Source organism: Mobula hypostoma, chromosome 8 (genome assembly GCF_963921235.1).
Source record: "Mobula hypostoma chromosome 8, sMobHyp1.1, whole genome shotgun sequence".
Taxonomy (NCBI): Eukaryota; Metazoa; Chordata; class Chondrichthyes; order Myliobatiformes; family Myliobatidae; genus Mobula; species Mobula hypostoma.
Genome location: NC_086104.1, coordinates 57,682,516 through 57,710,228, shown reverse-complemented (window position 1 = coordinate 57,710,228; position 27,713 = coordinate 57,682,516). Strand labels below are relative to the sequence as shown.

General features: G+C 41.8%; 1 protein-coding gene and 1 long non-coding RNA gene across 23 annotated transcripts in view; one reads left to right on the top strand and one right to left on the bottom strand.

Moving 5' to 3' along the window:
- LOC134350558 (girdin-like) overlaps positions 1 to 27,713 on the top strand; it is a 280,107-nt gene that overhangs the window by 73,496 nt on the left and 178,898 nt on the right. For all 22 annotated transcript variants that reach the window (XM_063055910.1, XM_063055909.1, XM_063055907.1 and 19 more), the window contains exon 5: positions 14,268 to 14,326. In XM_063055910.1, the coding sequence (XP_062911980.1) occupies positions 14,268 to 14,326 (59 nt within the window). The remainder of the gene's footprint in view (positions 1 to 14,267; positions 14,327 to 27,713) is intronic.
- Positions 15,452 to 27,713, bottom strand: part of LOC134350559 (uncharacterized) — a 34,127-nt gene continuing 21,865 nt past the window's right edge. The window contains exon 3 of the long non-coding RNA XR_010018934.1: positions 15,452 to 15,572. This is a non-coding gene — a long non-coding RNA (uncharacterized LOC134350559). The remainder of the gene's footprint in view (positions 15,573 to 27,713) is intronic.

Below are 27,713 nucleotides of genomic sequence, written 5' to 3'. Positions count from 1 at the left end.
CATGAGATTTTATAGCTTCCTTTATAGTTTTCTGCCTGTATTTTGTATAGTAATTTATTTTGAATGGGGTAAATACTCACTTAATTCTTCTAAATCACTGTTGCATTGTATTCCACAATTAGGAACATGGTAGTTGGAGGAGGCAATTCTTCTCAGGTGTGCTCCTCAGTTCAGTTAAATTATGACTTATCAATGTCTCATCAATAAAGATAGATTTATTTTCATTCCCTTAAGTAACACCACTCATTTATTGATACTGTCAGTATTCATTGCATTTTAAGAGAGTTCAGATTTTTAATATCCTTTGTGAAATTATCCTCTATTCTAGTGAACCTACACTGAATTCACATCAAGATCATCCATCCTACCAGAAGTGTGGTGCAGAAAATTGAACACAGTACAATTGCTTTAGTTGATCAAGGCTCCAGACTTGTTAAACATTGCAGCCTGCATACAATCTCACTATCCTGAAGTGAAGGTCATTACAGCCCTAAAGTTTTACAGCAAAAAAATGTGTCCTTCAGCCCAACTTACCCTTGCTATCTGTGGCACTTAACCATGGAAGTATATTTACCCACTTGTATTCTTCTCTTCTTTCCTATCCATTAACTGGCCCTATGTATTTTTCACATTGTAATTGCATCTGTGTCTACTACTTCCTCTGGCAACTCATTCCATATAACCACCACCCTTTGTGAGGAAATGTTCCCTCAGATCTCCTTTAAACTTCTCCCCTCTCTAAACGAATGCCCTCTATCTTTAGATTCCCCACCCTTCGACAAAGACTGGCTAGACTCCTTACATCATCATTTTATCAGTCTCTAAAAAGTCACTCTGTTCCAGTGAGAATAAACCCACCCTACTCAATCTTTTTTTATAGCCCTCTATCCAGGCAACATCCTGGAGAATGAGTCAGGTAATAGAGAGTACCCCAGTGGCTGTGCCCCTTAACAATAGGTACTCCTGTTTGAGTATTGTTGGGGGGGACAGCTTACCTGAGGAAAGCAACAGTGGCCGTGCCTCCGACATAGAGTTCAGCCCTGTAGCTCAGAAGGATAGGGAAAGGAAGAGGAGGGCAGTAGTAATAGGGGACTTGATAGTTAGGGGGTCAGTTAGGTGATTCTGTGGACACAGTCCGGAGACCCGGATGGTACTTTGCCTCCTTGGTGCCAGGGTCTGGGATATTTCTGATCACGTCCAAGGTATCCTGAAGTGTGAGGGAGAGGAGCCAGAGGTCGTGGTACATATAGGTACCAATGACATAGGTAGGAAAAGGGGAGAGGTCCTGAAAGGAGAATATAGGGAGTTAGGAAGGGAGTTGAGAAAAAAGACCGCAAAGGTAGTAATCTCGGGATTACTGCCTGTGCTACGCAACAGTGAGAGTAGGAGTGCAATGAGGTGGAGGATAAATGCGTTGCATTTATCAGGAACACTCAGACCAAAGATGTAGGGGACAAGGAAGAAAAAGATAACAAAGTTGTTTGCTCCTCTAAGGATAAAAAGAGAGTAAGAGGTGGAGAGTTTCTTAAATGCATCTATTTTAATGCTAGGAGCATTGTAAGAAAGGTGGATGAGTTTAGAGCATGGATTGTTGCCTAGAAATATGATGTTGTAGCTATTAGTGAAACGCGGTTGTAGGAGGGGTGTGATTGGCAACTAAATATTCCAGGATTTCGTTGCTTCAGGTGTGATAGAATGGGAGGGGCAAGAGGGGGAGGGGGAGGTGTTGCATTGTTTGTCAGAGAAAATATAACACGGTCCTCTGGCAGGATAGATTAGTGGACTCGTCCAGGGACGCTATTTGGGTGGAATTGAGGAATAGGAAAGGTGTAGTGATGCTTATAGGGGTGTATTATAGACCACCTAATGGGGACCGAGAACTGGAGGAGCAAATTTGTAAGGAGATAGCAGATACTTGTAGTAAGCACAAGGTTGTGATTGTGGGAGATTTTAATTTTCCACACATAGACTGGGAAGCCCATTCTGTAAAAGGGCTGGATGGTTTGGAGTTTGTCAAATGTGTGCAAGATAGTTTTTTGCAGCAATACATAGAGGTACCAACTACAGAAGGGGCAGTGTTGGATCTCCTGTTAGGGAATGAGATAGGGCAGGTGACAGAGGTATGTGTTGGGGAGCACTTCGGGTCCAGTGATCACAATACCATTAGTTTCAATATAATTCTGGAGAAGGATAGGACTGGACCCAGGGTTGAGATTTTTGATTGGAGATAGGCTAACTTTGAGGAGATGCGAAAGGATTTAGAAGGAGTGGATTGGGACAATTTGTTTTATGGGAAGGATGTAATAGAGAAATGGAGGTCATTTAAAGGTGAAATTTTGAGGGTACAGGATCTTTATGTTCCTGTTAGGTTGAAAGGAAAGGTTAAAAGTTTGAGAGAGCCATGGTTTTCAAGGGATATAGGAAACTTGGTTTGGAAAAAGAGAGGAATTTACAATAAATATAGGCAGCTTGGAGTTAATGAGGTGCTCGAGGAATATAAAGAATGTAAAAAGAATCTTAAGAAAGAAATTAGAAAAGCGAAACGAAGATACAAGGCAGCTTTAGCAAGTAAGGTGAAAATAAATCCAAAGGGTTTCTACAGTTATATAAATAGCAAAGGGATAGTGAGGGATAAAATTGGTCCCTTAGAGAATCAGAGTGGACAGCTATGTGCGGAGCCAAAAGAGGTGGGGGAGATTTTGAACAATTTCTTTTCTTCGGTATTCACTAAGGAGAAGGATATTGAACTGTGTAAGGTAAAGGAAACAAGAAGGGTAGTTATGGAAAGTATGACAATTAAAGAAGAGGAAGTACTGGTGCTCTTAAGGAATATAAAAGTGGATAAGTCTCCGGGTCCAGACAAGATATTCCCTAGGACCTTGAGGGAAGTTAATGTGGAAATAGCAGGGGCTCCGACAGAAATATTTCAAGTGTCATTTGAAACGGGGATGGTGCTGGAGGATTGGCATATTGCTCATGTGGTTCCATTGTTTAAAAACGGTTCTAAGAGTAAACCTAGCAATTATCGGCCTGTGAGTTTGACGTCAGTGGTGGGTAAATTAATGGAAAGTATTCTTAGAGATGGTTTTATATAACTATCTGGATAGACAGGGTCTGATTAGGAACAGTTAACATGGATTTGTGCGTGGAAGGTCATGTTTGACAAATCTTATTGAATTTTTTGAAGAGGTTACTAGGAAAGTTGACGAGGGTAAAGCGGTGGATGTTGTCTATATGGACTTCAGTAAGGCCTTTGACAAGGTTCCACACGGAAGGTTAGTTAGGAAGGTTCAATCGTTAGGTGTTAATATCGAAGTAGTAAAATGGATTCAGCAGTGGCTGGATGGGAGACGCCAGAGAGTAGTGGTGGATAACTGTGTGTCAGATTGGAGGACGGTGTGTAGCGGTGTGCCTCAGGGGTCTGTACTGGGTCCAGTGTTGTTTGTCATATATATTAATGATCTGGATGATGAGGTGGCAAATTGGATTAGTAAGTATGCAGATGATACTAAGAAAGGTGGCGTTGTGGATAATGAAATAGGTTTTCAAAGCTTGCAGAGAGATTTTGGCCAGTTAGAAGAGTGGGCTGAAAGATGGCAGGTGGAGTTTAATACTGAAAAATGTGAGGTGCTACATTTTGGTAGGACTAATCAAAATAGGACATACATGGTAAATGGTAGGGCATTGAAGAATGCTGTAGAACAGAAGGATCTAGGAATAATGGTGCATAGTTCCCTGAAGGTGGATTCTCAAGTGGATAGGGTGGTGAAGAAAGGTTTTGGTATGCTGGCCTTTATTAATCAGAGCATTGAGTATAGGAGTTGGGATGTAATGTTGAAATTGTATAAGGCATTGGTAAGGCCAAATTTGGAGTATTGTGTACAGTTCTGGTCACTGAATTATGGGAAAGATGTCAATAAAATTGAGAGAGTACAGAGGAGGTTTACTAAAACATTGCCTGGGTTTCATCTCCTAAGTTACAGAGAAAGGTTGAACAAGTTAGATCTTTATTCTTTGGAGCGTAGAAGGTTGAGAGGGGACTTGATAGAGGTGTTTAAAATTATGAGGGGGATTGATAGAGTTGATGTGGATAGGCTTTTTCCATTGAGAGTGGGGGAGATTCAAACAAGAGGACATGAGTTGAGAGTTAAAGGGCAAAAGTTTAGGGGTAACGTGAGGGGGAACTTCTTTACGCAGAGAGTGGTAGCTGTGTGGAACGAGCTTCCAGCAGAAGTGGTTGGGGCAGGTTCAATGTTGTCATTTAAAGTTAAATTGGATAGATATATGGACAGGAAAGGAATGGAGGGCTATGGACTGAGTGCAGGTCGGTGGGACTAGGTGAGAGTAGGAGTTCGGCATGGACTAGAAGGGCCGAGATGGCCTGTTTCCGTGCTGTAATTGTTATATGGTTATATCCCAGTTACTCTCTTCTGCAGACTTTCTAATGCTAGTGGCAGCTTTTTTCATTGCTTTTTGTATCTGATCATTGATTTTAAATTAATTGTGTACTTTAAAAATCCTCTCACTCCTCTCCAATTCCTTGTTTCTTTTAATTATTTATTTCTCTTTGACGGACATTGAACTCTAGCTTTTATGGAGGTGTCCATTTACTTAACCTATCCATATTCCTTTTCAAATTTCTGACCTCATCTGCAACAATTACTATTCCACCTAATGGTTATTTACCAGTCTCACTTGAAAATTTTACTAACTGCCTACACATAGCTGAGAATTTAGCTGGAAGATATCTTGGAAAGTGAAAGTTGCCTATTTTGCATGTGCTAAGACATAAGTATTGTGTTTGTATTTGAACCCTAATATAAATAAATGCGCAATGAATGTCTTCGAAGGAAATAATACATCTTTACAGAGAACAGGCTTTTGTAAAAGGTAAGAATAAGGGCAATTTGTGTTTAAATTTGTATGTTGTCCGTCATTTTCTTGCTGTTAACGTTATGAATGGGCATTATCGACGATGTACAGGTTATTTCTTACAAGAAGAGGGGAAACAAAGTGATATCACACCAGTGAATGATTGGCCTTTGAATATCCCTTTAGACCCCTGAGTTCTCTTGAGTGATACTAAGCTTGCAATCATCCTTAATGTTTGGCTGCCTAAAAATCTGGAGCAATTTTCTCATCCCTTGAGGTAAACGTGTATGAGGGCTTCCTCATTTAAAAAAAAAAATCGCCTTACCCATATTAAGAATGTAACGTTCACTGATAATTATTTTTCGAACATTGAAAAAGTTTTCTGTGTCACCTTATCTGCACTTGCTGCCTCTCCTATGCAAACAAAGACATGAAGAAACAAATATCTGAAGAAGATGACAGAGGCTTTCATGGTAACCTTTCATTCATTTGTTCATCAATTGCCTTGCCCTTAAAAGACAGAGGGTAGCAGTGGATGGATCTTATTTTGGATAGAGGTCTGCGACTACTTGTAATTTGAATTAAAGCATATTAAGTCTGCAGATGACACATAATTTGGCGATGTTCTGCATTATATAAAACGGGTCCCCAACCTGTTTTGCAGCGCGGACTGGTTTAATATTGACAATGTTCTTGCAGACCGGCTGACCGGGGGTGGGGGAGGTGGTAGGGTTGCCAACATTCTCACTGTGTTTACCCTGAGAAAGACTACCATGATCATGAAGCCTTGCGCGGGCACCTGTGTGCGCATGCACACATACATTACGTGCGCATGCGTGTACGTGCCAATTTTTTTCTACAAATAGTTTTTGGCGATTCTGCTCAGTGAAACCACACTGTACATACATTATTTCTATTTTATATAGGCTGTGTATTTATCATATCATTCCTGCTTTTACTATCTGTTAGTGTTATTTTAGGTTTTATATGTTATTTGGTATGATTTGGTAGGTTATTTTTTGGGTCTGGGAACGCTCAAAAATTTTTCCCATATTAAATTAATGGTAATTGCCTCTTCACTTTACACCATTTCAGCACAAAAGGTTTCATAGGAATGCTGTACCTTAGCGGGGGAAATATGGGACAAGGGCGGTCCCATATAGGACAAACCAATTTAGCCCAATATACGGGATGTCCTGGCTAATACAGGACAGTTGGCAACCCAGGGGGGTGGGAGGTGTTGGTCACGACCGGAATATAGGTGATAGATCAACTATAAGTCACTTATAAGTGGCTAATACACTCAATTTTGTTTCTAAAAGGGTTTATCTAACGAATTTAATATTAAACACACAGCGCATATTTTCCTCGCGTGAATATAGTGAGTAAATTATAAGTCACTTATAAGTCAATAGCATCATAACATTCTAAGTAACGTTTGGATATTAAACACACAGTGCATATTTTCCTCGTATGAACATATAAAATCATTGCAACACACCAATATCGCTGAATCAGTGGGAGCCCTGGGCTTGTTTCCCTGCAACACGACGGTCCCATCGAGGGGTGATGAGAGACAGCGATGCTCGAAGGGGTTTCCTTATGTCCAGTCAATTTCGCAATTTAGTTTTCATTGCATTCATTGCAGAAAACCCCACTTCACAGAGATATGTTGGAAATGGAAGTAACGTTTTCAGTGCTTTTGTGGCTATCTCAGGATATTTAGCCTTGACTTTGATCCAGAATGCCAGCAGAGATGTTATGTCAAACATACTTTTCAGCCCGCCGTCATTTGCAAGCTCGAGGAGTTGATCTTCTTCCCGCGCTGACATGGATGACGCGTGCGTAATGAGCTCGTGTGTGTTCAAGTTCAACAGTGGGTGTGACAGGGAATGAGGAAAGGTGCAGCTGACTCATATTGTTTCATATCGCCAAATCATATGATTTCCTTGCGGCCGGGTGGTTGGGGACCACTGATATAAAAGATGCCAAAGAATCGAGTAGGATATAGATCATTTGTAGATATGGGTGGGGAAATGACAGATGGAATTTAATCTGAGTGAGTGTGAGGTGCTGCACTTTGGGTGATCCAGCACAAAGGGAGAGTAAGAAAAAAGAACTTTGACCAGCAGCCAATCCAGATATCAGAAGTTTTGAGAGGAGGGGACTTCAGTCAGGTCTACTGCCCAAGTACAAAAGACAGCAGCAGGTCACTGTAACAAAAAAGAACTTTGACCAGCGACAAATCAGCATTTGGGAATGATTAGCAAGAGCAAATTAAAGGAAAGCAGGGGCAAGTACAGTGGCTGTTGTCTGAATGGATGGAGCTAGATGATCTTGAAGCTTTAGCTCTTCAAGGCTTCAGTGAAGAGAGGCTTCAGTCAGAGAAAGCAAAAGAAAAGCAAAGCTCATTTTTTTTTTTACCTGCTCAGCTAGGATAATAGAGATGCCAAGCAGTATAGTTGAATGCTTCTTTTGCAGGATGTGGGAAGACAGGAAGACAGTGTCTCTGATAACTACAGCTGCGAGAAAGTGCATCCTGCTGCGGCTTCTAGCAATCCGTGCTAAGGAGTTGGAGTTGGAACTAGATGAACTCCAGATCATTTGGGGGGCTGATAGGACAATAGATAGGACATAGAGAGGTAATTACACCCAAGATGCAGGACACAGGAAACTGGGTGAGAGTCAGGAAAGGGAAAGGGGTTAAGGAACCAGTGCACCACTACCCCCAACAACAGGTATATAACTTTGGATATTGACCCGGCCGGGGGTGGGAGGAGAGGGGTGGTCAGGGTGCTAGGTACTAAATTAAAGGGCAGGCCCTCCAGTATTCTGATCTCAGGATTACCGTCTGTGCCACATGCTAGTGAGGCCAGATCTAGGAAGATTATACAGTTTAAAATGTGGCTAAGGAGTTGATGTAAGAAGATGGGCATAAGATTTTTGGATCATTGGTCTCTCTTCCAGGAAAGGTGGGACCTATACAGAAGGGATGGTTTGCATCTGAACTGGAGGGGGACTAGTATCCTAGCAGGAAGTTTTCTTAATGCTGCTTGGTGGAGTTTAATCTTGAGTTATAGGGGGATGGGGACCTGAGTGCCAGAACAGTTAGTGGAGAGGTTGTGGAGGCAGATGTTGGTAAACCTCAGACAGATGTAGGAATCAAAAGGTTGAGCATGGTGTGATAGTGTCCTTGAGCTGTGTATATTTCAGTGCAAGAACTATCATAGGAAAGATGATAGATGAGGAAGCTGGTTCACAAACAGAGGTAATGTGAGGAGAGACTGTTGATAGTGCAAAATTGCAGTCAACAGGATGACTTGCAACAAAAAAGACAGACAAAATTGAAAATGGTGTATACAGGACTGAAGGTGTTTTAAGACCATAAGTTATAGGAACAGAATTAGGCCATTTAGCCCATCAAGTCTGCTCTGCCATTTCATCATGGCTGATCCAATTTTCCTCTCAGCCCCAATCTCCTGCCTTCTCCTCATCTCCCTTCATGCCTTGACCAATCAAGAATCTATCAACCTCTGCCTTAAATCTACATAAAGACTTGGCCTCCATAGCCAACTGTGGCAGAGAATTCCACAGATTCACTTGTCTCTGGCTAAAGAAACTCCTCCTCATCTCTGTTCTAAAAGGACACCTCTCTATTCTGAGGCTGTGTTCTCTGGCCTTAGACTCTCCCACCACAGGGACCATCCTCTCCACATCTACTCTATCAAGGCCTTTCACTGTTCAATAGGTTTCAATGAGGTCACCCCTCTTTCTTCCTAATTCTCATGAATACAGGCCCAGAACCATCAAATGCTCTTCAGGTGACAAGCCATTCAATCCTGGAATCATTCTCATGCATCCCCTTTAAACTCTCTCCAGTTTCAGCGGATTCTGGGGCTCAAGCCTGCTCACAATACTCCAAGTGAGGCCCCACCAGTGTTTTATAAAGTTTCAACATTACATCCTTGCTTTTATATTCTAGTCCTCTTGAAATGAATGCTGACATTGCTTTAGCCTTCCTCACCACAGACTCAATCTGCAAATTACCTTTAGGGACTGATTCTTTTTACATTATATGTCAATATGGAATTGATGGATTTGTTGCAAAGTTTGCTGTCAATATGAAGGTAGGTGGAGGAAGTAGAGGGGCTCTGGAAGGACTTTAACAGCTTAGGAGAATGGGTAAAGAAATGGCAGATGAAATACAGTGTCAGAAAGTGTATGTTCAGGCATTTTGGTAGAAGAAATGAAAGGGTTGACTATTTTCTAAATGGAGAGAAAATACAAAAAGTGAGGTGCAAAGGAACTCTGGGGTTCTTGTGCAGGATTTCCGAAAGGTTAATTTGCAGATTTCCCTTCTGTTGACAGTTAACTAACTACCTGCCTCCTTCAACCTAGCTGTGACTGCCTCCCTGTAATTTCTGTCTACCAACCTCTCAGTCTCCCGAATGATCTAATGGTCATCCAAAAGTTCGCTAACACAGTCTGTAAGGAGCTGCAGCTGAATACACTTCTCACAGGTGTAGTCATTAGGGACAAGTCAGTGTACGATCTTCCTTCTTGCTGTAGACATTAACTATGTTTTTTCTGATAAATTCTGAGTTCTAGTGGTCTCCTGGCCTTGTTTCAGAAATGGCTACCACATCTTATCTCCATGGTGATTGTACTTGAATTTGATTCTTGTTGTCTATTTAGCTAAACAGTTTATTTGGATGTCACAGTCTTTGTTCTTTTTTTGACTTATTTGGGTGTCAAGTTCTGCTTGAACACCTGAGGGAAAAAGAGTCAGGACGTTAGGAGTTCAGCAGTAATTTGAGAAGTGGAAGTCCACCTGTTGTTTCAGGTTTCTGTTCACAAGTATTAAAATAGATCATTAGGGAGGAAGTCTACTGAGCATGACTTTAAAATAAATGGATCTGTTGCAGAACTAAAACTCCATAGATACAAGTCAAGTTCAGTGTTGGGTTGCAGCCAAATACTTTAACATGAGACCTAGGCTCAGCATACAAAAGTATAATCTCTTGGAAAAATTTTCCAATAGTATACAATGCTGAACAAGAGTTTCTGTTCACTCTTCCTTGCTAATATGGGCTGGTAGTTTGAGAGGTTATGTGGAAAGTAGGTACTCAACAACTCAGTTTTCCACTTAATAATTCATTTTTATTGATGACAATAGAATTGTGTTGCTGAGGATTTATGCATATTTAGTCTATGAAAAACAGTTAAATATTCTGTTTGCCAGTTCTTTTACCAAATATGGCAGAATTCCTTTTTAGTTGAAAACTAGACAGCTTAAATTGTGTGATCACAAACATATATTCATATATGCAGTTATAAAGAAGGCAAGACAGTGATTATGCTTCATTAGGAGTTTGAAGACATTTGGCATGTCAATAAATACACTCAAAAACTTCTATAGATGTACTGTGGAGAGCATTCTGACAGGCTGCCCCACTGTCTGGTATGGAGGGGCTAATGCACAGGATCAAAAGAAGCTGCAGAAGGTTGAAATTTAGTCAGCTCCATCTTGGGTACTAGCCTACAAAGTACCCAGGACACCTTCAAGGAGCAGTTCCTCAGAAATACAGCATCCATTATTAAGGACCTCCAGCACTCAGGGCATGCCCTTTTCTCACTGTTTCCATCAGGTAGGAGGTACAGAAGCCTGAGGGCACACATTTAGCAATTCAGGAACAGCTTTTTCCTCTCTGCCATCCAATTCCAAAATGGACATTGAACTGTTGAACACTACCTCACTTTTTAAATATGTATTATTTCTGTTTCTGCATGATTTTTAATCTTTTCAATATATGTATACTGTAATTGATTTACTTAATTATTATTTTTTCTTGTTCTATATTATGTATTGCATTGAAGTGCTGCTGCTAAATTAACAAATTTCACAACACATGCTGGTGATAATAAACCTGATTCTGATTCTGATACTGTTTTATTTAGAACCATAGAACCATAGAAACTACAGCACAGAAACAGGCCCTTTGGCTCTTCTGGCTGTGCCGAACCATTTTCTGCCTAGTCCCACTGACCTGCACACGGACCATATCCCTCCATACACCTCCCATCCATGTATCTGTCCAATTTATTCTTAAATGTTAAAAAAGAACCCGCATTTACCACCTCGTCTGCCAGCTCATTCCATACTCCCACCACTCTCTGTGTGAAGAAGCCCCCCCTAATGTTCCCTTTAAACTTTTCCCCCCTCACCTTTAACCCATGTCCTCTGGTTTTTTTCTCCCCTTGCCTCAGTGGAAAAAGCCTGCTTGCATTCACTCTATCTATACCCATCACAATTTTATATACCTCTATCAAATCTCCCCTCATTCTTCTACACTCCAGGGAATAAAGTCCTAACCTATTCAACCTTTCTCTGTAACTGAGTTTCTCAAGTCCCGGCAACATCCTTGTAAACCTCCTCTGCACTCTTTCAACCTTATTTATATCCTTCCTGTAATTTGGTGACCAAAACTGAACACAATACTCCAGGTTTGGCCTCACCAATGCCTTATACAACCTCATCATAACATTCCAGCTCTTATACTCAATACTACGATTAATAAAGGCCAATGTACCAAAAGCTCTCTTTACGACCCTATCTACCTGTGACGCCACTTTTAGGGAATTTTGTATCTGTATTCCCAGATCCCTCTGTTCCACTGCACTCCTCAGTGCCTTACCATTAACCCTGTATGTTCTACGTTGGTTTGTCCTTCCAACGTGCAATACCTCACACTTGTCAGTATTAAACTCCATCTGCCATTTTTCAGCCCATTTTTCCAGATGGTCCAAGTCCCTCTGCAGGCTCTGAAAACCTTGCTCACTGTCTACTACACCTCCAATCTTTGTATCATCAGCAAACTTGCTGATCCAATTTACCACATTATCATCCAGATCATTGATATAGATGACAAATAACAATGGACCCAGCACTGATCCCTGTGGCACACCACTAGTCACAGGCCTCCACTCAGAGAAGCAATTTTCTACCACCACTCTCTGGCTTCTTCCATCAAGCCAATGTCCAATCTAATTTACCACCTCTCCATGTATACCTAGCGACTGAATTTTCCTAACTAACCTCCCATGCGGGACCTTGTCAAAGGCCTTACTTAAGTCCATGTAGACAATATCCACTGCCTTCCCTTCATCCACTTTCCTGGTAACCTCCTCGAAAAACTCCAACAGATTGGTCAAACATGACCTACCACGCACAAAGCCATGTTGACTCTCCCTAATAAGCCCCTGTCTATCCAAATGCTTGTAGATTCTGTCTCTTAGTACTCCCTCCAATAACTTAGCTACTACTGACGTTAAACTCACCGGCCTATAATTTCCCGGATTACTTTTCGATCCTTTTTTAAACAACGGAACAACATGAGCCACTCTCCAATCCTCCAGCACTCCACCCGTAGACAGCGACATTTTAAATATTTCTGCCAGGGCCCCCGCAATTTCAACACTAGTCTCCTTCAAGGTCCGAGGGAACACCCTGTCAGGTCCCGGGGATTTATCCACTTTAATTTTCCTCAAGACAGCAAGCACCTCCTCCTTTTCAATCTGTACAGTTGCCATGGTCTCACTACTTGATTCCCTCAATTCCATAGATTTCATGCCAGCTTCCTTAGTAAATACAGACGCAAAAAACCTATTTAAGATCTCCCCCATTTCCTTTGGTTCCGCACAAAGCCGAACCACTCTGATCTTCAAGAGGACCAATTTTATCCCTTACAATCCTTTTGCTCTTAATGTACTTGTAAAAGCTCTTTGGATTATCCTTCACTTTGACTGCCAAGGCAACCTCATGTCTTCTTTTTGCCCTCCTGATTTCTTCCTTAAGTATATTCTTGCACTTCTTATACTCCTCAAGCACCTGATTTACCCCCTGTTTCCTATACATTTCATACAACTCCCTCTTCTTCTTTATCAGAGTTGCAATATCCCTTGAGAACTAAGGTTCCTTATTCCTATTCACTTTGCCTTTAATCCTGACAGGAACATACAAACTCGGCACTCTCAAAATTTCCCCTTTGAAGGCTTCCCACCTACCAATCACATCTTTGCCAGAGAACAACCTGTCCCAATCCACGCTTTTTAGATCCCTTCTCATTTCTTCAAATTTGGCCTTCTTCCAGTTCAGAACCTCAACCCTAGGACCAGATCTATCCTTGTCCATGATCAAATTGAAACTAATGGCGTTATGATCACTGGAACCAAAGTGCTCCCCTACACAGACTTCCGTCACTTGCCCTAATTCGTTTCCTAACAGGAGATCCAATATTGCATCCCCTCTAGTTGGTCCCTCTATATACTGATTTAGAAAACTTTCCTGAACACATTTTACAAACTCTAAACCATCTAGAGCCCTAACAGTATGGGAGTCCCAATCAATGTATGGAAAATTAAAATCCTCTACCACCACAACTTTATGTTTCCTGCAGTTGTCTGCTATCTCTCTGCAGATTTGCTCTTCCAAGTCTCGTTGACTATTGGGTGGTCTGTAATACAATCCCACTAATGTGGCCATACCTTTCCTGTTTCTCAGCTTTACTTGAACTAATTTGTCAGTTGCTGGGTTGGGAGGTGGGAGAGGAATGTGATGACAGTAGGGACTTTGCCAATGAAGTAGGCAGGGTGATCAGTTATGAAGGAAGGGGTTTGTACATGGTAGTCTTGTGGATGTGACATCACTTAAGGGTTATATACACTCTAGTATGACTCTGCATGCTAAGTAGATTGCATGGACTCGATCGAGCAACAATTTTGTTCCATTGTCTTTTGATCATTCAATACCAATGACTTTAGTTTTCAGATTTATTTGAGTATCTTAAGTTTAAATTAGAAATTTATTTCAAAATATGCAGTAAAATACAGTTGCCCAGGTTAATAACGTTTGTCAAGAAGATGATGGCTTGGATCTGACAAATACTTATTTCCAAAGAATTGTAGTGTTCCAATTCAGAATATGAAGGACAATAAATAACAGGAATTAATTGCATGACAGATCATGGAAATTTGAGAATTCTTCCCAATGTCATGACATTAAGATTGTTTTGTTTACAATGGTAATCTGCATTTGGATGCTGTTGGGAATCTATTTTTGCCAAAATAAGGATTTTTTTCTCTTACATTTTAAGTTCACAAGCGAAATAATGTCTATGGTATTTTCAGTTAATTTGTGATGTTCTTGCTAAAGCTTTAGTAATTGTAGTCATTACGAATTTGTGGAGGTACCTTCTGGTTACTTTTCATCAAACGGATTGCACTACAATTAACAGCAGCAGATTTTTCAACAATTCAACTCATTTGTGGCTACTTATTTGAATTTATCCCACAAAACTTAATACAGGCAGTTTACAGTGATATTTTATCTATTTCAGACTGTGGAATTAATGAGATGAAGAAGCTCCTCCTGCTTCTACTAGGTTGCACAGTTCAGGTCAGTGACTTTTGTTCTTTTCAGTAATAGAAAGCACCAGCTTTTTGGATGGTATTGAAATGTGTTTAAAATTAATATCCTTATGGACATGAAGATATCATCATTGTTTGTTTATAATATCACCACACACGATTTCTTCATCGTGTCTTGCTTGGTAAATCCTTCTTTGACATCAAAATGTGAGTACCTAGAGTTAAATATAAAGAAGCTACAAGCAGATCTCTTTTAGTTCCCCTGCCAAAATTTTACAGGATAGACATATGTTAAATATGTAGTATAGTTCTTCATGTATTATAACTAATGTTAAAAAAACTTGAATTTCAGAATTGGCCTGTAACTCCATTTTACCGCTGAGATCCTCCAGTCAAAGTGTTTACTGTACTCTGTACTGAGCTTGCTATTTGTATTCTCTTTTGGTTTGAGGACACAGACTTCTGGTATCACAGTCTATTTCTCTGGAGTTCTAAATCCTTCTGACTGCTTTTATCATTAAAAGTCTCCATAATAATTTTCTAAACTGCACTTGGTTATCTCTCAACCTCAGCTGCCCAATTTTCTTTATACAGGATTTTAGGTATTTTCTATTGCTAAATTTTAAAATGACTTGTGATGAAAGCTAAGCTGGTATGAAAAGCTTTTGAACTACTTTAAAATGTCAGTTGCACAATCCACACTTGATAAATGATCCAAGCTGCTACAAACCTAATGAGTACTTTCAGAACATATTGCCGGCAGGATTATATGTGCCCATTTCCTTTTTTCCCAAATCTAGAATTGCTGGCAGGGCCATTTCAAATAGCCCTTGAGAAAATTCTGGTGCACTTCTTCCTTGGATCTTTGCAGTCCTTCATGTGAAGGTACTTTCATAATATTGTTATAGTAGGAATTCCAAAAGTGGAGGAAGAACAGCATATCAGGATGGTGAATGACTAAGAGAGGAACTGCAGGGTGCTGATTTTCCTATCTGCCTGAATTCCATCCCTCTCAATAGTAGAGGTTGCAGGTTTAGTAGCTGCTAGTGAAATGACAGCAAATAACTATGAAACATTTTATGGATTGTCCATAGTGAAACCACCATGTGTTAGTGGAGGAGGAAACTAATGTCCGGATTACAAATACTGTACTTACCAAGTAGACTGCTGGATAAGTAACATTTCTTCAAAGTTGTTGGAGTTGCACTTATTCAGGTAATTGGTGTAGTCCATCACACTCCTAATTCTGCCATGTACGGAGATGGCGGATAGTCCTTGAAGAGTCAAGAAGTAAATTACTCAAAAGGTTACCGAGCTTCTGACTTTTGGGTACATGGTGGCAACCAGGATGTCAATGCAGTGGATTTGGTATTGTTGAGGGTAGTTGATTAGTTAAACTCTCACTTGTTGGAGTTAGTCATTGCCTGGCAATATTAGGGACATATGAACGAATTGTTCAGGCTTAGAAAGGAGCCCACTTAGTCAGTGTTGGCTCCCAGTAAAGTAATCCTATTCCCCCAATTGTCCACTGCAACTTAATTGGTGCAATTCCCAATTGTTTCCATCACCATTTTGAAGGCAGTAAGTTCACTGCCCAATGCTTAAAAATTGTCATCTTGGTTGCCATTTATTATTGCATTGTCAAAGGTCTAGGGCTAGGTCTTGCTGCATGCAAACATATGAACTGTTTTATTTGGTGAGGATTGTGATCGTAAGTCAGTTTCATCACTTTGACCTTATTCTGGAAAGAAGGTCACTGATGAAACAGTTGAAGATGACCAGCACTACCCTAAGGAGCTCCTGAAGTGATTATTGACCTCCATCAATCAACCTTGTATGACTCTAATCATTGGAGAGTTTTTTCTTTGATGCCTATTGACTTCATTATCAGCAAAGCTTCTTGGTTAAGTGCTGCCTCACTATCAAGGACTGTCATCCTCATTGCCTTCTGAAAACATCCCTTTTATCAAAGGCTCTGAAAAGATCTGGAGCCAATTAGTTGTGCTGAAACTCATGCAGTTGAGAGAAGACTAATTAGGTGATAATTATTGAAGTAGGTTTACTCTATTTTTGCAAAAGGAGCACAAATTTATTATTAAGTTTAATAATAAAGCACAACTTTATTATTATTAAGCCAGTGGTCGTGGCGCACATAGGTACCAACGATATAGGTAAAAAACGGGATGAGGTCCTACAAGGTGAATTTAGGGAGTTAGGGGATAAACTAAAAAGTAGGACCACAAAGGTAATAATCTCTGGATTACTACCAGTGCCATGTGCTAGTCAGAGTAGAAACAGAAGGATATTTAAGATGAAAACGTGGCTTGAAAAATGGTGCAAGGGGGAGGGAGTCAAATTTTTGGGGCATTGGAACCAGTTCTGGAGGAGGTGGGACCGGTACAAACAGGACGGTCTGCACCTGGGCTGGACTGGAACCAATGTTCTAGGGGGAGCATTTGCTACTGTTGTTCAGGAGGATTTAAACTAATGTGGCATGGGAACAAGTGCAGAGATACAGGGGTATAAAATGAGGGTAGAAGCAAAAAGCAGTAAGGTGAAAAGTAAAAGTGGCAGGCCGGCAAATCCAGGGCAAAAATCAAAAAGGGCCACTTTTCAACATAATTGTATAAGGGCTAAGAGTGTTGTAAAAGCAAGCCTGAAGGCTTTGTGTGTCAATGCAAGGAGCATTCGTAACAAGGTGGATGAATTGAATGTGCAGATAGTTATTAATGAATATAATATAGTTGGGATCACAGAGACATGGCTTCAGGGTGACCAAGGATGGGAGCTCAACATTCAGGGATATTCAATATTCAGGAGGGATAGACATGAAAGAAAAGGAGGTGGGGTGGCATTGCTGGTTAGAGAGGAGATTAAAGCAATAGAAAGGAAGGACATTAGCCAGGAGGATGTGGAATCGATATGGGTAGAGCTGCATAACACTAAGGGGTAGAAAACGCTGGTGAGAGTTGTGTACAGACCACCTAACAGTAGTAGTGAGGTTGGGGATGGCATTAAACAAGAAATTAGAAATGCGTGCAATAAAGGAACAGCAGTTATAATGGGTGACTTCAATCTACATATAGATTGGGTGAACCAAATTGGTAAGGGTGCTGAGGAAGAGGATTTCTTGGAACGTATGCGGGGTAGTTTTCTGAACCAATATGTTGAGGAACCAACTAGAGAGCAGGCCATTCTAGACTTGGTATTGAGCAATGAGGAAGGGTTAGTTTAGCAATCTTGTCGTGCGAGGCCCCTTGGGTAAGAGTGACCATAATATGGTGGAATTCTTCATTAAGATGGAGAGTGATATAGTTAATTCAGTATCAAAGGTTCTGAATTTAAAGAAGGGTAACTTTGAAGGTATGAGACGTGAATTAGCTAAGATAGACTGGCAAATGATACTTAAAGAGTTGACGGTGGATATGCAATGGCAAGCATTTAAAGATCGCATGGATGAACTACAACAATTGTTCATCCCAGTTTGGCAAAAGAATAAACCAGGGAAGGTAGTGCGCCCCTGGCTGACAAGGGAAATTCCAAAGAAGAAACATACAAATTAGCCAGAAAGAGCGGCACACCTGAGGACTGGGAGAAATTCAGATTCCAGCAGAGGAGGACAAAGGGCTTAATTAGGAAAGGGAAAAAAGATTATGAGAGAAAGCGGGCAGGGAACATAAAAACTGACTGTAAAAGCTTTTATAGATATGTGAAAAGAAAAAGATTGGTTAAGACAAATGTAGGTCCCTTACAGTCAGAAACAGGTGAATTGATCATGGGGAACAAGGACATGACAGACCAATTCAATAACTACTTTGGTTCTGTCTTCACTAAGGAGGACATAAATAATCTTCCGGAAATAGTAGGGGACCGAGGGTCTAGTGAGATGGAGGAACTGAGGGAAATACATGTTAGTAGGGAAGTGGTGTTAGGTAAATTGAAGGGATTAAAGGCAGATAAATCCCCAGGGCCAGATGGTCTGCATCCCAGAGTGCTTAAGGAAGTAGCCCAAGAAATAGTGGATGCATTAGTGATAATTTTTTTAAACTCTTTAGATACTGGATTAGTTCCTGAGGATTGGAGGGTGACTAATGTAACCCCGCTTTTTAAAAAAGGAGGGAGAGAGAAACCGGGGAATTATAGACCGGTAAGCCTGAGATCGGTGGTGGGGAAAATGCTAGAGTCAGTTATCAACGATGTGACAACAGCACATTTGGAAAGCGGTGAAATCATCGGACAAAGTCAGCATGGATTTGTGAAAGGAAAATCATGTCTGACGAATCTCATAGCATTTTTTGAGGATGTAACTAGTAGAGTGGATAGGGGAGAACCAGTGGATGTGGTATATTTGGATTTTCAAAAGGCTTTTGACAAAGTCCCACACAGGAGATTAGCGTGCAAGCTTAAAGCACACGGTATTGGGGGTATGGTATTGATGTGGATAGAGAATTGGTTGGCAGACAGGAAGCAAAGAGTGGGGATAAATGGGACCTTTTCAGAATGGCAGGCAGTGACTAGTGGGGTGCCGCAAGGCTCAGTGCTGGGACCCCAGTTGTTTACAACATATATTAATGACTTAGATGAGGGAATTAAATGCAGCATCTCCAAGTTTGTGGATGACACGAAGCTGGGTGGCAATGTTAGCTGTGAGGAGGATGCTAAGAGGATGCAGGGTGACTTGGATAGATTAGGTGAGTGGGCAAATTGATGGCAGATGCAATTTAATGTGGATAAATGTGAGGTTATCCACTTTGGTGGCAAGAACAGGAAAACAGATTATTATCTGAATGGTGGCCGATTAGGAACAGGGGAGGTGCAACGAGACCTGGGTGTCATTATACACCAGTCATTGAAAGTGGGCATGCAGGTACAGCAGGCGGTGAAAAAGGCGAATGGTATGCTGGCATTCATAGCAAGAAGATTTGAGTACAGGAGCAAGGAGGTACTGCTGCAGTTGTACAAGCCCTTGGTGAGACCACGCCTGGAGTACTGTGTGCAGTTTTGGTTCCCTAATCTGAGGAAAGACATTCTTGCCATAGAGGGAGTACAAAGAAGGTTCACCAGATTGATTCCTGGGATGGCAGGACTTTCATATGATGAAAGACTGGATCGACCAGGGTTATACTCTCTGGAATTTAGAAGATTGAGGGGGGATCTGATTGAAACGTATAAAATTCTAAAGGGATTGGACAGGCTAGATGCAGGAAGATTGTTCCCGATGTTGGGGAAGTCCAGAATGAGGGTCACAGTTTGAGGATAAAGGGGAAGCCTTTTAGGACCAAGATGAGGAAAAACTTCTTTTCACAGAGAGTGGTGAATCTGTGGAATTCTCTGCCACAGGAAACAGTTCATTGGCTATATTTAAGAGGGAGTTAGATATGGCCCTTGTAGCTAAAGGGATCATGGGGTATGGAGTGAAGGCGGGTACAGGGTTCTGAGTTGGATGATCAGCCATGATCGTACTGAATGGCGGTGCAGGCTTGAAGGGCCGAATGGCCTACTCCTGCACCTATTTTCTATGTTTCTATGTTTACCTGACTTTCCCTGCACAGGCCGTCTCTGAGTTAAGAACTTCCAACATATAAACACCCCTACAGATGATCAAGCTCCCTTAATATTATTAAATCCAAGAGTTCCTTGTACATATATACTATATATCTGTTCCTCACTCTCTCCATTTTTAATAATTTTTATTACCAGTCTCATATGCATTTGATGCCATTCATTACAATACTTATGAAGGTTACCATATCAAGTGATTCTTTTATATTTTTTGACTTAAGGACAAATCATCTAATTTATGGCTGTAAAACAGAATCTGCTTGTAAACTTATTACTGTTCTCAGCCATTTCTAGATATTATGTGGAGTGAATCAGTTTGGCTGAAGTCTGGCTTCTGTGATTAAACTGCATTCAAAAGCATTTATTAGACCTTTCTTGTTTTTGAGCTTCTGTGTGGCTTCGGTGGGTATGCCCTCCTGTATGTCCCCTCTGAGAACAGCTGTGACATTAACTTTGATTAGTATTGCAACTCCAGAACCTGATTGGCACCTGATTAGTTCCAAGATAGGGCAGAGTTTGTTAAGTGTGTTCAGGATGGATTCCTGTCACAGTATGTGGACAGGCCGACCAGGGGGAATGCCATACTAGATCTAGTACTAGGTAATGAACCGGGTCAGGTCACAGATCTCTCAGTGGGTGAGCATCTGGGGGACAGTGACCACCGCTCTCTGGCCTTTATAATTATCATGGAAAAGGATAGAATCAAAGAGGGCAGGAAAATTTTTAATTGGGGAAGGGCAAATTATGAGGCTATAAGGCTAGAACTTGCGGGTGTGAATTGGGATGATGTTTTTGCAGGGAAATGTACTATGGACATGTGGTTGATATTTAGAGATCTCTTGCGGGATGTAAGGGATAAATTTGTCCCAGTGAGGAAGATAAAGAATGGCAGGGTGAAGGAACCATGGGTGACAAGTGAGGTGGAAAATCTAGTCAGGTGGAAGAAGGCAGCATACATGAGGTTTAGGAAGCAAGGATCAGATGGGTCTATTGAGGAATATAGGGAAGCAAGAAAGGAGCTTAAGGAGGGGCTGAGAAGAGCAAGAAGGGGGCATGAGAAGGCCTTGGCGAGTAGGGTAAAGGAAAACCCCAAGGCATTCTTCAATTATGTGAAGAAAAAAAAGGATAACAGGAGTGAAGGTAGGACTGATTAGAGATAAAGGTGGGAAGATGTGCCTGGAGGCTGTGGAAGTGAGCGAGTTCCTCAATGAATACTTCTCTTCGGTATTCACCAATGAGAGGGAACGATGATGGTGAGGACAATATGAGTGAGGTTGATGTTCTGGAGCATGTTGATATTAAGGGAGAGGCAGTGTTGGAGTTGTTAAAATATATTAGGACAGATAGGTCCCCGGGGCCTGACGGAATATTCCCCAGGCTTCTCCATGAGGCGAGAGAAGAGATTGCTGAGCCTCTGGCTAGGATCTTTATGTCCTCGTTGTCCACGGGAATGGTACCGGAGGATTGGAGGGAGGCGAATGTTGTTCCCTTGTTCAAAAAAGGTGGTAGGGATAGTCGGGGTAATTATAGACCAGTGAGCCTTACGTCTGTGGTGGGAAAGCTGTTGGAAAAGATTCTTAGAGATAGGATCTATAGGCATTTTGAGAATCATGGTCTGATCAGGGACAGTCAGCATGGCTTTGTGAAGGGCAGATCGTGTCTAACAAGCCTGATAGAGTTCTTTGAGGAGGTGACCAGGCATATAGATGAGGGTAGTGCAGTGGATGTGATCTATATGGATTTTAGTAAGGCATTTGACAAGGTTCCACACGGTAGACTTATTCAGAAAGTTAGAAGGCATGGGATCCAGGCAAGTTTGGCCAGGTGGATTCAGAATTGGCTTGCCTGCAGAAGGCAAAGGGTGGTGGTGGAGGGAGTACAGTCAGATTGGAGGATTGTGACTAGTGGTGTCCCACAAGGATCTGTTCTGGGACCTCTACTTTTCGTGATTTTTATTAATGACCTGGATGTGGTGGTAGAAGGGTGGGTTGGCAAGTTTGCAGATGACACAAATGTTGGTGGTGTTGTAGATAGTGTAGAGGATTGTCAAAGATTGCAGAGAGACATTGAAAGGATGCATAAGTGGGCTGAGAAGTGGCAGATGGAGTTCAACCCGGTGAAGTGTGAGGTGGTACACTTTGGAAGGACAAACTCCAAGGAAGAGTACAAAGTAAATGGCAGGATACTTGGTAGTGTGGAGGAGCAGAGGGATCTCAGGGTACATGTCCACAGATCCCTGAAAGTTGCCTCACAGGTGGATAGGGTAGTTAAGAAAGCTTACGGGGTGTTAGCTTTCATAAGTCGAGGGATAGAGTTTACGAGTCGTGATGTAATGGTGCAGCTCTATAAAACTCTGGTTAGGCCACACTTGGAGTACTGTGTCCATTTCTGGTCACCTCACTATAGGAAGGATGTGGAAGCATTGGAAAGGGTACAGAGGAGATATACCAGGATGCTGCCTGGTTTAGAAAGTATGCATTATGATCAGAGATTAAGGGAGCTAGGGCTTTACTCTTTAGAGAGAAAGAGGATGAGAGGAGACATGATAGAGGTGTACAAGATAATAAGAGGAATAGATAGAGTGGATAGCCAGCGCCTCTTCCCCAGGGCACCACTGCTCAATACAGGAGGACATGGCTTTAAGGTAAGTGGTGGGAAGTTCAAGGGGGATATTAGAGGAAGGTTTTTTACTCAGAGAGTGGTTGGTGCGTGGAATACACTGCCTGAGTCAGTGGTGGAGGCAGATACACTAGTGAAGTTTAAGAGACTACTAGACAGGTATATGGAGGAATCGAAGGTGGGGGCTTATATGGGAGGCAGGGTTTGAGGGTCAGCACAACATTGTGGGCTGAAGGGCCTTACTGTGCTGTACTATGTTAACCTATGTTAACCTCTTTTATTTTCCTCTGGTCATCAACTGTATTGAGAGCAGTTTTGGACTCCTTATCTCAGAAAGGATATGATGGCATTGGGTTCAGAAGAGGTTTACGAGAATGATCCTGGGAGTGAAAGGGTTAACACATAAGGAGAATGTGATGCTTCTGGGCCTGTACTCACTGGTGTTTCGAGAAATTAGGGGAGAGATCTCACTGAAACCCACCAATTAGTGAAAGGTTGAGATGGAGTGGACATGGAGAGCATGTTTCCATTAGTGGGAGAGTCGTAAGACCAGAGGGCATAGCCTCAAAACGGATGTTCCTTTACAACAGAGATGACGAATTTCTTTAGCAAGAAGGTGGTGTATCTGTGTAATTCATTGCCGCAGACAGCTGTGGAGGCCAAGTGTTTGGGTATATTTAAAGGAGAGGTTGATAAGCCCTTGATTAGTAAGGGTGCCAGAGATTACGGGGAAAAGGCAGGGAATGGAGTTGAGAGGGAAAATAAGTAAGCCATAATCAAATGACAGAGCAGACTCAATGGGACGAATGGCCTAATTTCGCTCCTATGTCATATGGTTTTATGCCACTGATGCATCAAATTTCATGCAGGTGGTAGGTGGTATGGAAGAATAGATTTCTTTGCTCATGTTTGACCTAATGCCAGGAGATTTTGAGATCTGGAGTCAGTGTTGAGGGCTCACAGACTACATGCTTTCATTCATATACTGTACTTCTGGTGGATCTGTCACATTGATGAGATGGGACAAATGCAGCGATCATGACAGAGGCATCAGATATATTTCTCAAATATGTAGATATTATAAGGATGATGCATAAGCAGTTAATAATATAGCTTTCCCATCCTCCTGACATGCCTACAAATAGAAGCAGGCCACTTGGCCTTTTGATCCTGCCATACCAGTTAAGATGATGGATGATCTGATTATAAATCCCCTACTATCAACATCTTGGAGGTTACCATTGACAGGAAATTGAATTGGTCTAGCCATATATACACCGTGGCTACCAGAGCAGGTCAAAGGCGAGGAATCCCGCGGCATGTAATTCATCTCTTGTCTCCCCAAAGCCAGTCCACCATCTACAAGGTTCAGGTCAGGAGTGTAATGGAGTATTTGTCACTCGCCTGGATGAGTGCAGCTCCATCAACACTCAAGAAGGTTGACACCATCTAGTACAAAGCAGCCCACTTGATTGGTACTGCTTCCACAAGCATCCAATCCCTCCACCATCGACGAGCAGTTGGAGCAGTGTGTACTATCTACAAGATGCACTGCAACAACACACTGAAGTTCCTAAGGTAGCACCTTCCAGACCCACGACCACCACCATCTAGAAGGATCAGAACAGCAGATACCTGGGAACACCAGGACTTGGAAATCCCCCTCCAAGTCACTCACGATCCTGACTTGGAAACATATCGCTTTTCTTCATTGTCACTGGGTTTAAATCATGGAATTGCCTCCTAGCAGCACTGTGGGTGTACCTGCACCTCAGAGACTGCAGCAGTTCAAAATGGCAGCTCATCACCACCTTCCCAAGGACATCTAGGGATGGGCAATAAGTACTGGCTTAGCTGGCAATGCCCACATCCCATAAATGAATAAATTTTAAAAAATAACCACAATTTAGCATTCGAGTCAGTGAAACGGCTAAATCTCTTGTTTTATCTCACCTAATTTCTGTCTTAAATGAGAGCTTTGTATGGTCAAATAAACTGGAAGTAACTTTGCTGCTTCTGAATTTAATAGCTAGGTTGGTTTTGCTCTTTCGCTGTTGGGAAATAGTTATTAAAGTACCACTGGCTTCTTGGCCATTTCAGAGAGCACTTACGAGTTACCCAGATTGGTGGGCCTGAAGTTGCCTGTAGGCCAGACCAAATAAGGATGACTGATAGCCTCTTTGAACATAGTTTTAAACTGGATAAGTTCCTGTAGCTTTCATTGATAATAGCTTTTTAACAAAAATGTTCCGTATTTTAACTATACTGAAATTTCACAGCTGCCTGAGTTTGCTCCCTGGATTGTCATTCTAGGCCTCTAGATAGAAACATAGAAAATAGGTGCAGGAGTAGGCCATTCGGCCCTTCGAGCCTGCACTGCCATTTATTATAATCATGACTGATCATCCAACTCAGAACCCTGCACCAGCCTTCCCTCCATACCCCCTGATCCCCATAGCCACAAGGGCCATAACTAACTCCCTCTTAAATATAGCCAATGAACTGGCCTCAACTGTTTCCTGTGGCAGAGAATTCCACAGATTCACCACTCTCTGTGTGAAGAAGTTTTTCCTAATCTCGGTCCTAAAAGGCTTCCCCCTTATCCTCAAACTGTGACCCCTCGTTCTGGACTTCCCCAACATCGGGAACAATCTTCCTGCATCTAGCCTGTCCAACCTCTTTAGGATTTTATACGTTTCAATCAGATCCCCCCTCAATCTTCTAAATTCCAACGAGTACAAGCCTAGTTCATCCAGTCTTTCTTCATATGAAAGTCCTGCCATCCCAGGAATCAATCTGGTGAACCTTCTTTGTACTCCCTCTATGGCAAGGATGTCTTTCCTCAGATTAGGGGACCAAAACTGCACACAGTACTCCAGGTGTGGTCTCACCAAGGCCTTGTACAACTGCAGTAGTACCTCCCTGCTTCTGTACTCGAATCCTCTTGCTATAAATGCCAGCATACCATTCGCCTTTTTCACCGCCTGCTGTACCTGCATGTCCACTTTCAATGACTGGTGTATAATGACACCCAGGTCTTGTTGCACCTCCCCTTTTCCTAATCGGCCCCCATTCAGATAATAATCTGTTTTCCTATTTTTGCCACCAAAGTGGATAACTTCACATTTATCCACATTAAATTGCATCTGCCATGAATTTGCCCACTCACCCAACCTATCCAAGTCACCCTGCATCCTCTTAGCATCCTCCTCACAGCTAACACTGCCGCCCAGCTTTGTGTCATCCGCAAACTTGGAGATGCTGCATTTAATTCCCTCATCCAAGTCACTAATATATATTGTAAACAACTGGGGTCCCAGCACTGAGCCTTGCGGTACCCCACTAGTCACTGCCTGCCATTCTGAAAAGGTCCCATTTATTCCCACTCTTTGCTTCCTGTCTGCCAACCAATTCTCTATCCACATCAATACTTTACCCCCAATACCGTGTGCTTTAAGTTTGCACACTAATCTCCTGTGTGGGACTTTGTCAAAAGCCTTTTGAAAATCCAAATATACCACATCCACTGGTTCTCCCCTATCCACTCTACTAGTTACATCCTCAAAAAATTCTATGAGATTCGTCAGACATGATTTTCCTTTCACAAATCCATGCTGACTTTGTCCGATGATTTCACCGCTTTCCAAATGTGCTGTTATCACATCTTTGATAACTGACTCCAGCAGTTTCCCCACCACCGACGTTAGGCTAACTGGTCTATAATTCCCTGGTTTCTCTCTCCCTCCTTTTTTAAAAAGTGGGGTTACATTAGCCACCCTCCAATCCTCAGGAACTAGTCCAGAATCTAACGAGTTTTGAAAAATTATCGCTAATGCATCCACTATTTCTTGGGCTACTTCCTTAAGCACTCTGGGATGCAGACCATCTGGCCCTGGGGATTTATCTGCCTTTAATCCCTTCAATTTACCTAACACCACTTCCCTACTAACATGTATTTCGCTCAGTTCCTCCATCTCACTGGACCCTCTGTCCCCTACTATTTCTGGAAGATTATTTATGTCCTTCTTAGTGAAGACAGAACCAAAGTAATTATTCAATTGATCTGCCATGTCCTTGCTCCCCATAATCAATTCACCTGTTTCTGTCTGTAGGGGACCTACATTTGTCTTTACCAGTCTTTTCCTTTTTACATATCTATAAAAGCTTTTACAGTCAGTTTTTATGTTCCCTGCCAGTTTTCTCTCAAAATCTTTTTTCCCCTTCCTAATTAAGCCCTTTGTCCTCCTCTGCTGAACTCTGAATTTCTCCGAGTCCTCAGGTGAGCCACTTTTTCTGGCTAATTTGTATGCTTCTTCTTTGGAATTGATACTGTCCCTAATTTCTCTTGTCAGCCATGGGTGCATTACCTTCCTTGATTTATTCTTTTGCCAAACTGGGATGAACAATTGTTGTAGTTCATCCATGCAATCCTTAAATGCTTGCCATTGCATATCCACCGTCAATCCTTTAAGTGTCATTTGCCAGTCTATCTTAGCTAATTCACGTCTCATACCTTCAAAGTTACCCCTCTTTAAGTTCAGAACCTTTGTTTCTGAATTAACTATGTCACTCTCCATCTTAATGAAGAATTGCACCATATTATGGTCACTCTTACCCAAGGGGCCTCTCACGACAAGATTGCTAATTAACCCTTCCTCATTGCTCAAAACCCAGTCTAGAATAGCCTGCTCTCTAGATGGGGGCGGGGGGGGGGGGTGGGAAGCAATGCTGGAAGAATTGAACAGGTTAAGCAGTATCTGTGGAGGCAAAAAGTATGAGTCTGTTTTGGTCAGCACCCTGAATCAGGTCTGGAGCATCCAACCCAGGGCTCTGAAAGAGGTAACTGAAGAGAATGTGGATGCATAAGTAATATTCCTTCAAGAATCTCTAGATTCTGGAATGGTTCCTAAGAACTGGAAATTGCAAATATCATTCCACTGTTCAAGAAGGGAAGGAGGCAAAGGAAAGGAAATTATAAGCCAGTTAGCCTGATTTCAGTGGTTGGAAAGATGTTGGAGTCTATTATTAAAGATGAGGTTTTGGGGTAGTTGGAGGCACATGATAAAGTAGACCAAAGTCAGCACCGTCATCAGATTTGAAATCTTGCCTGACAAATATGTTGGAATTCTTTAAGGAAATAACAGGCAGGATCGATGAAGGTGAGTTAGTGGATGTTCTTCATTTGGATTTTCAGAATGCCTTTGACAAGTTGCCACACATGAGGCTGCTTAACA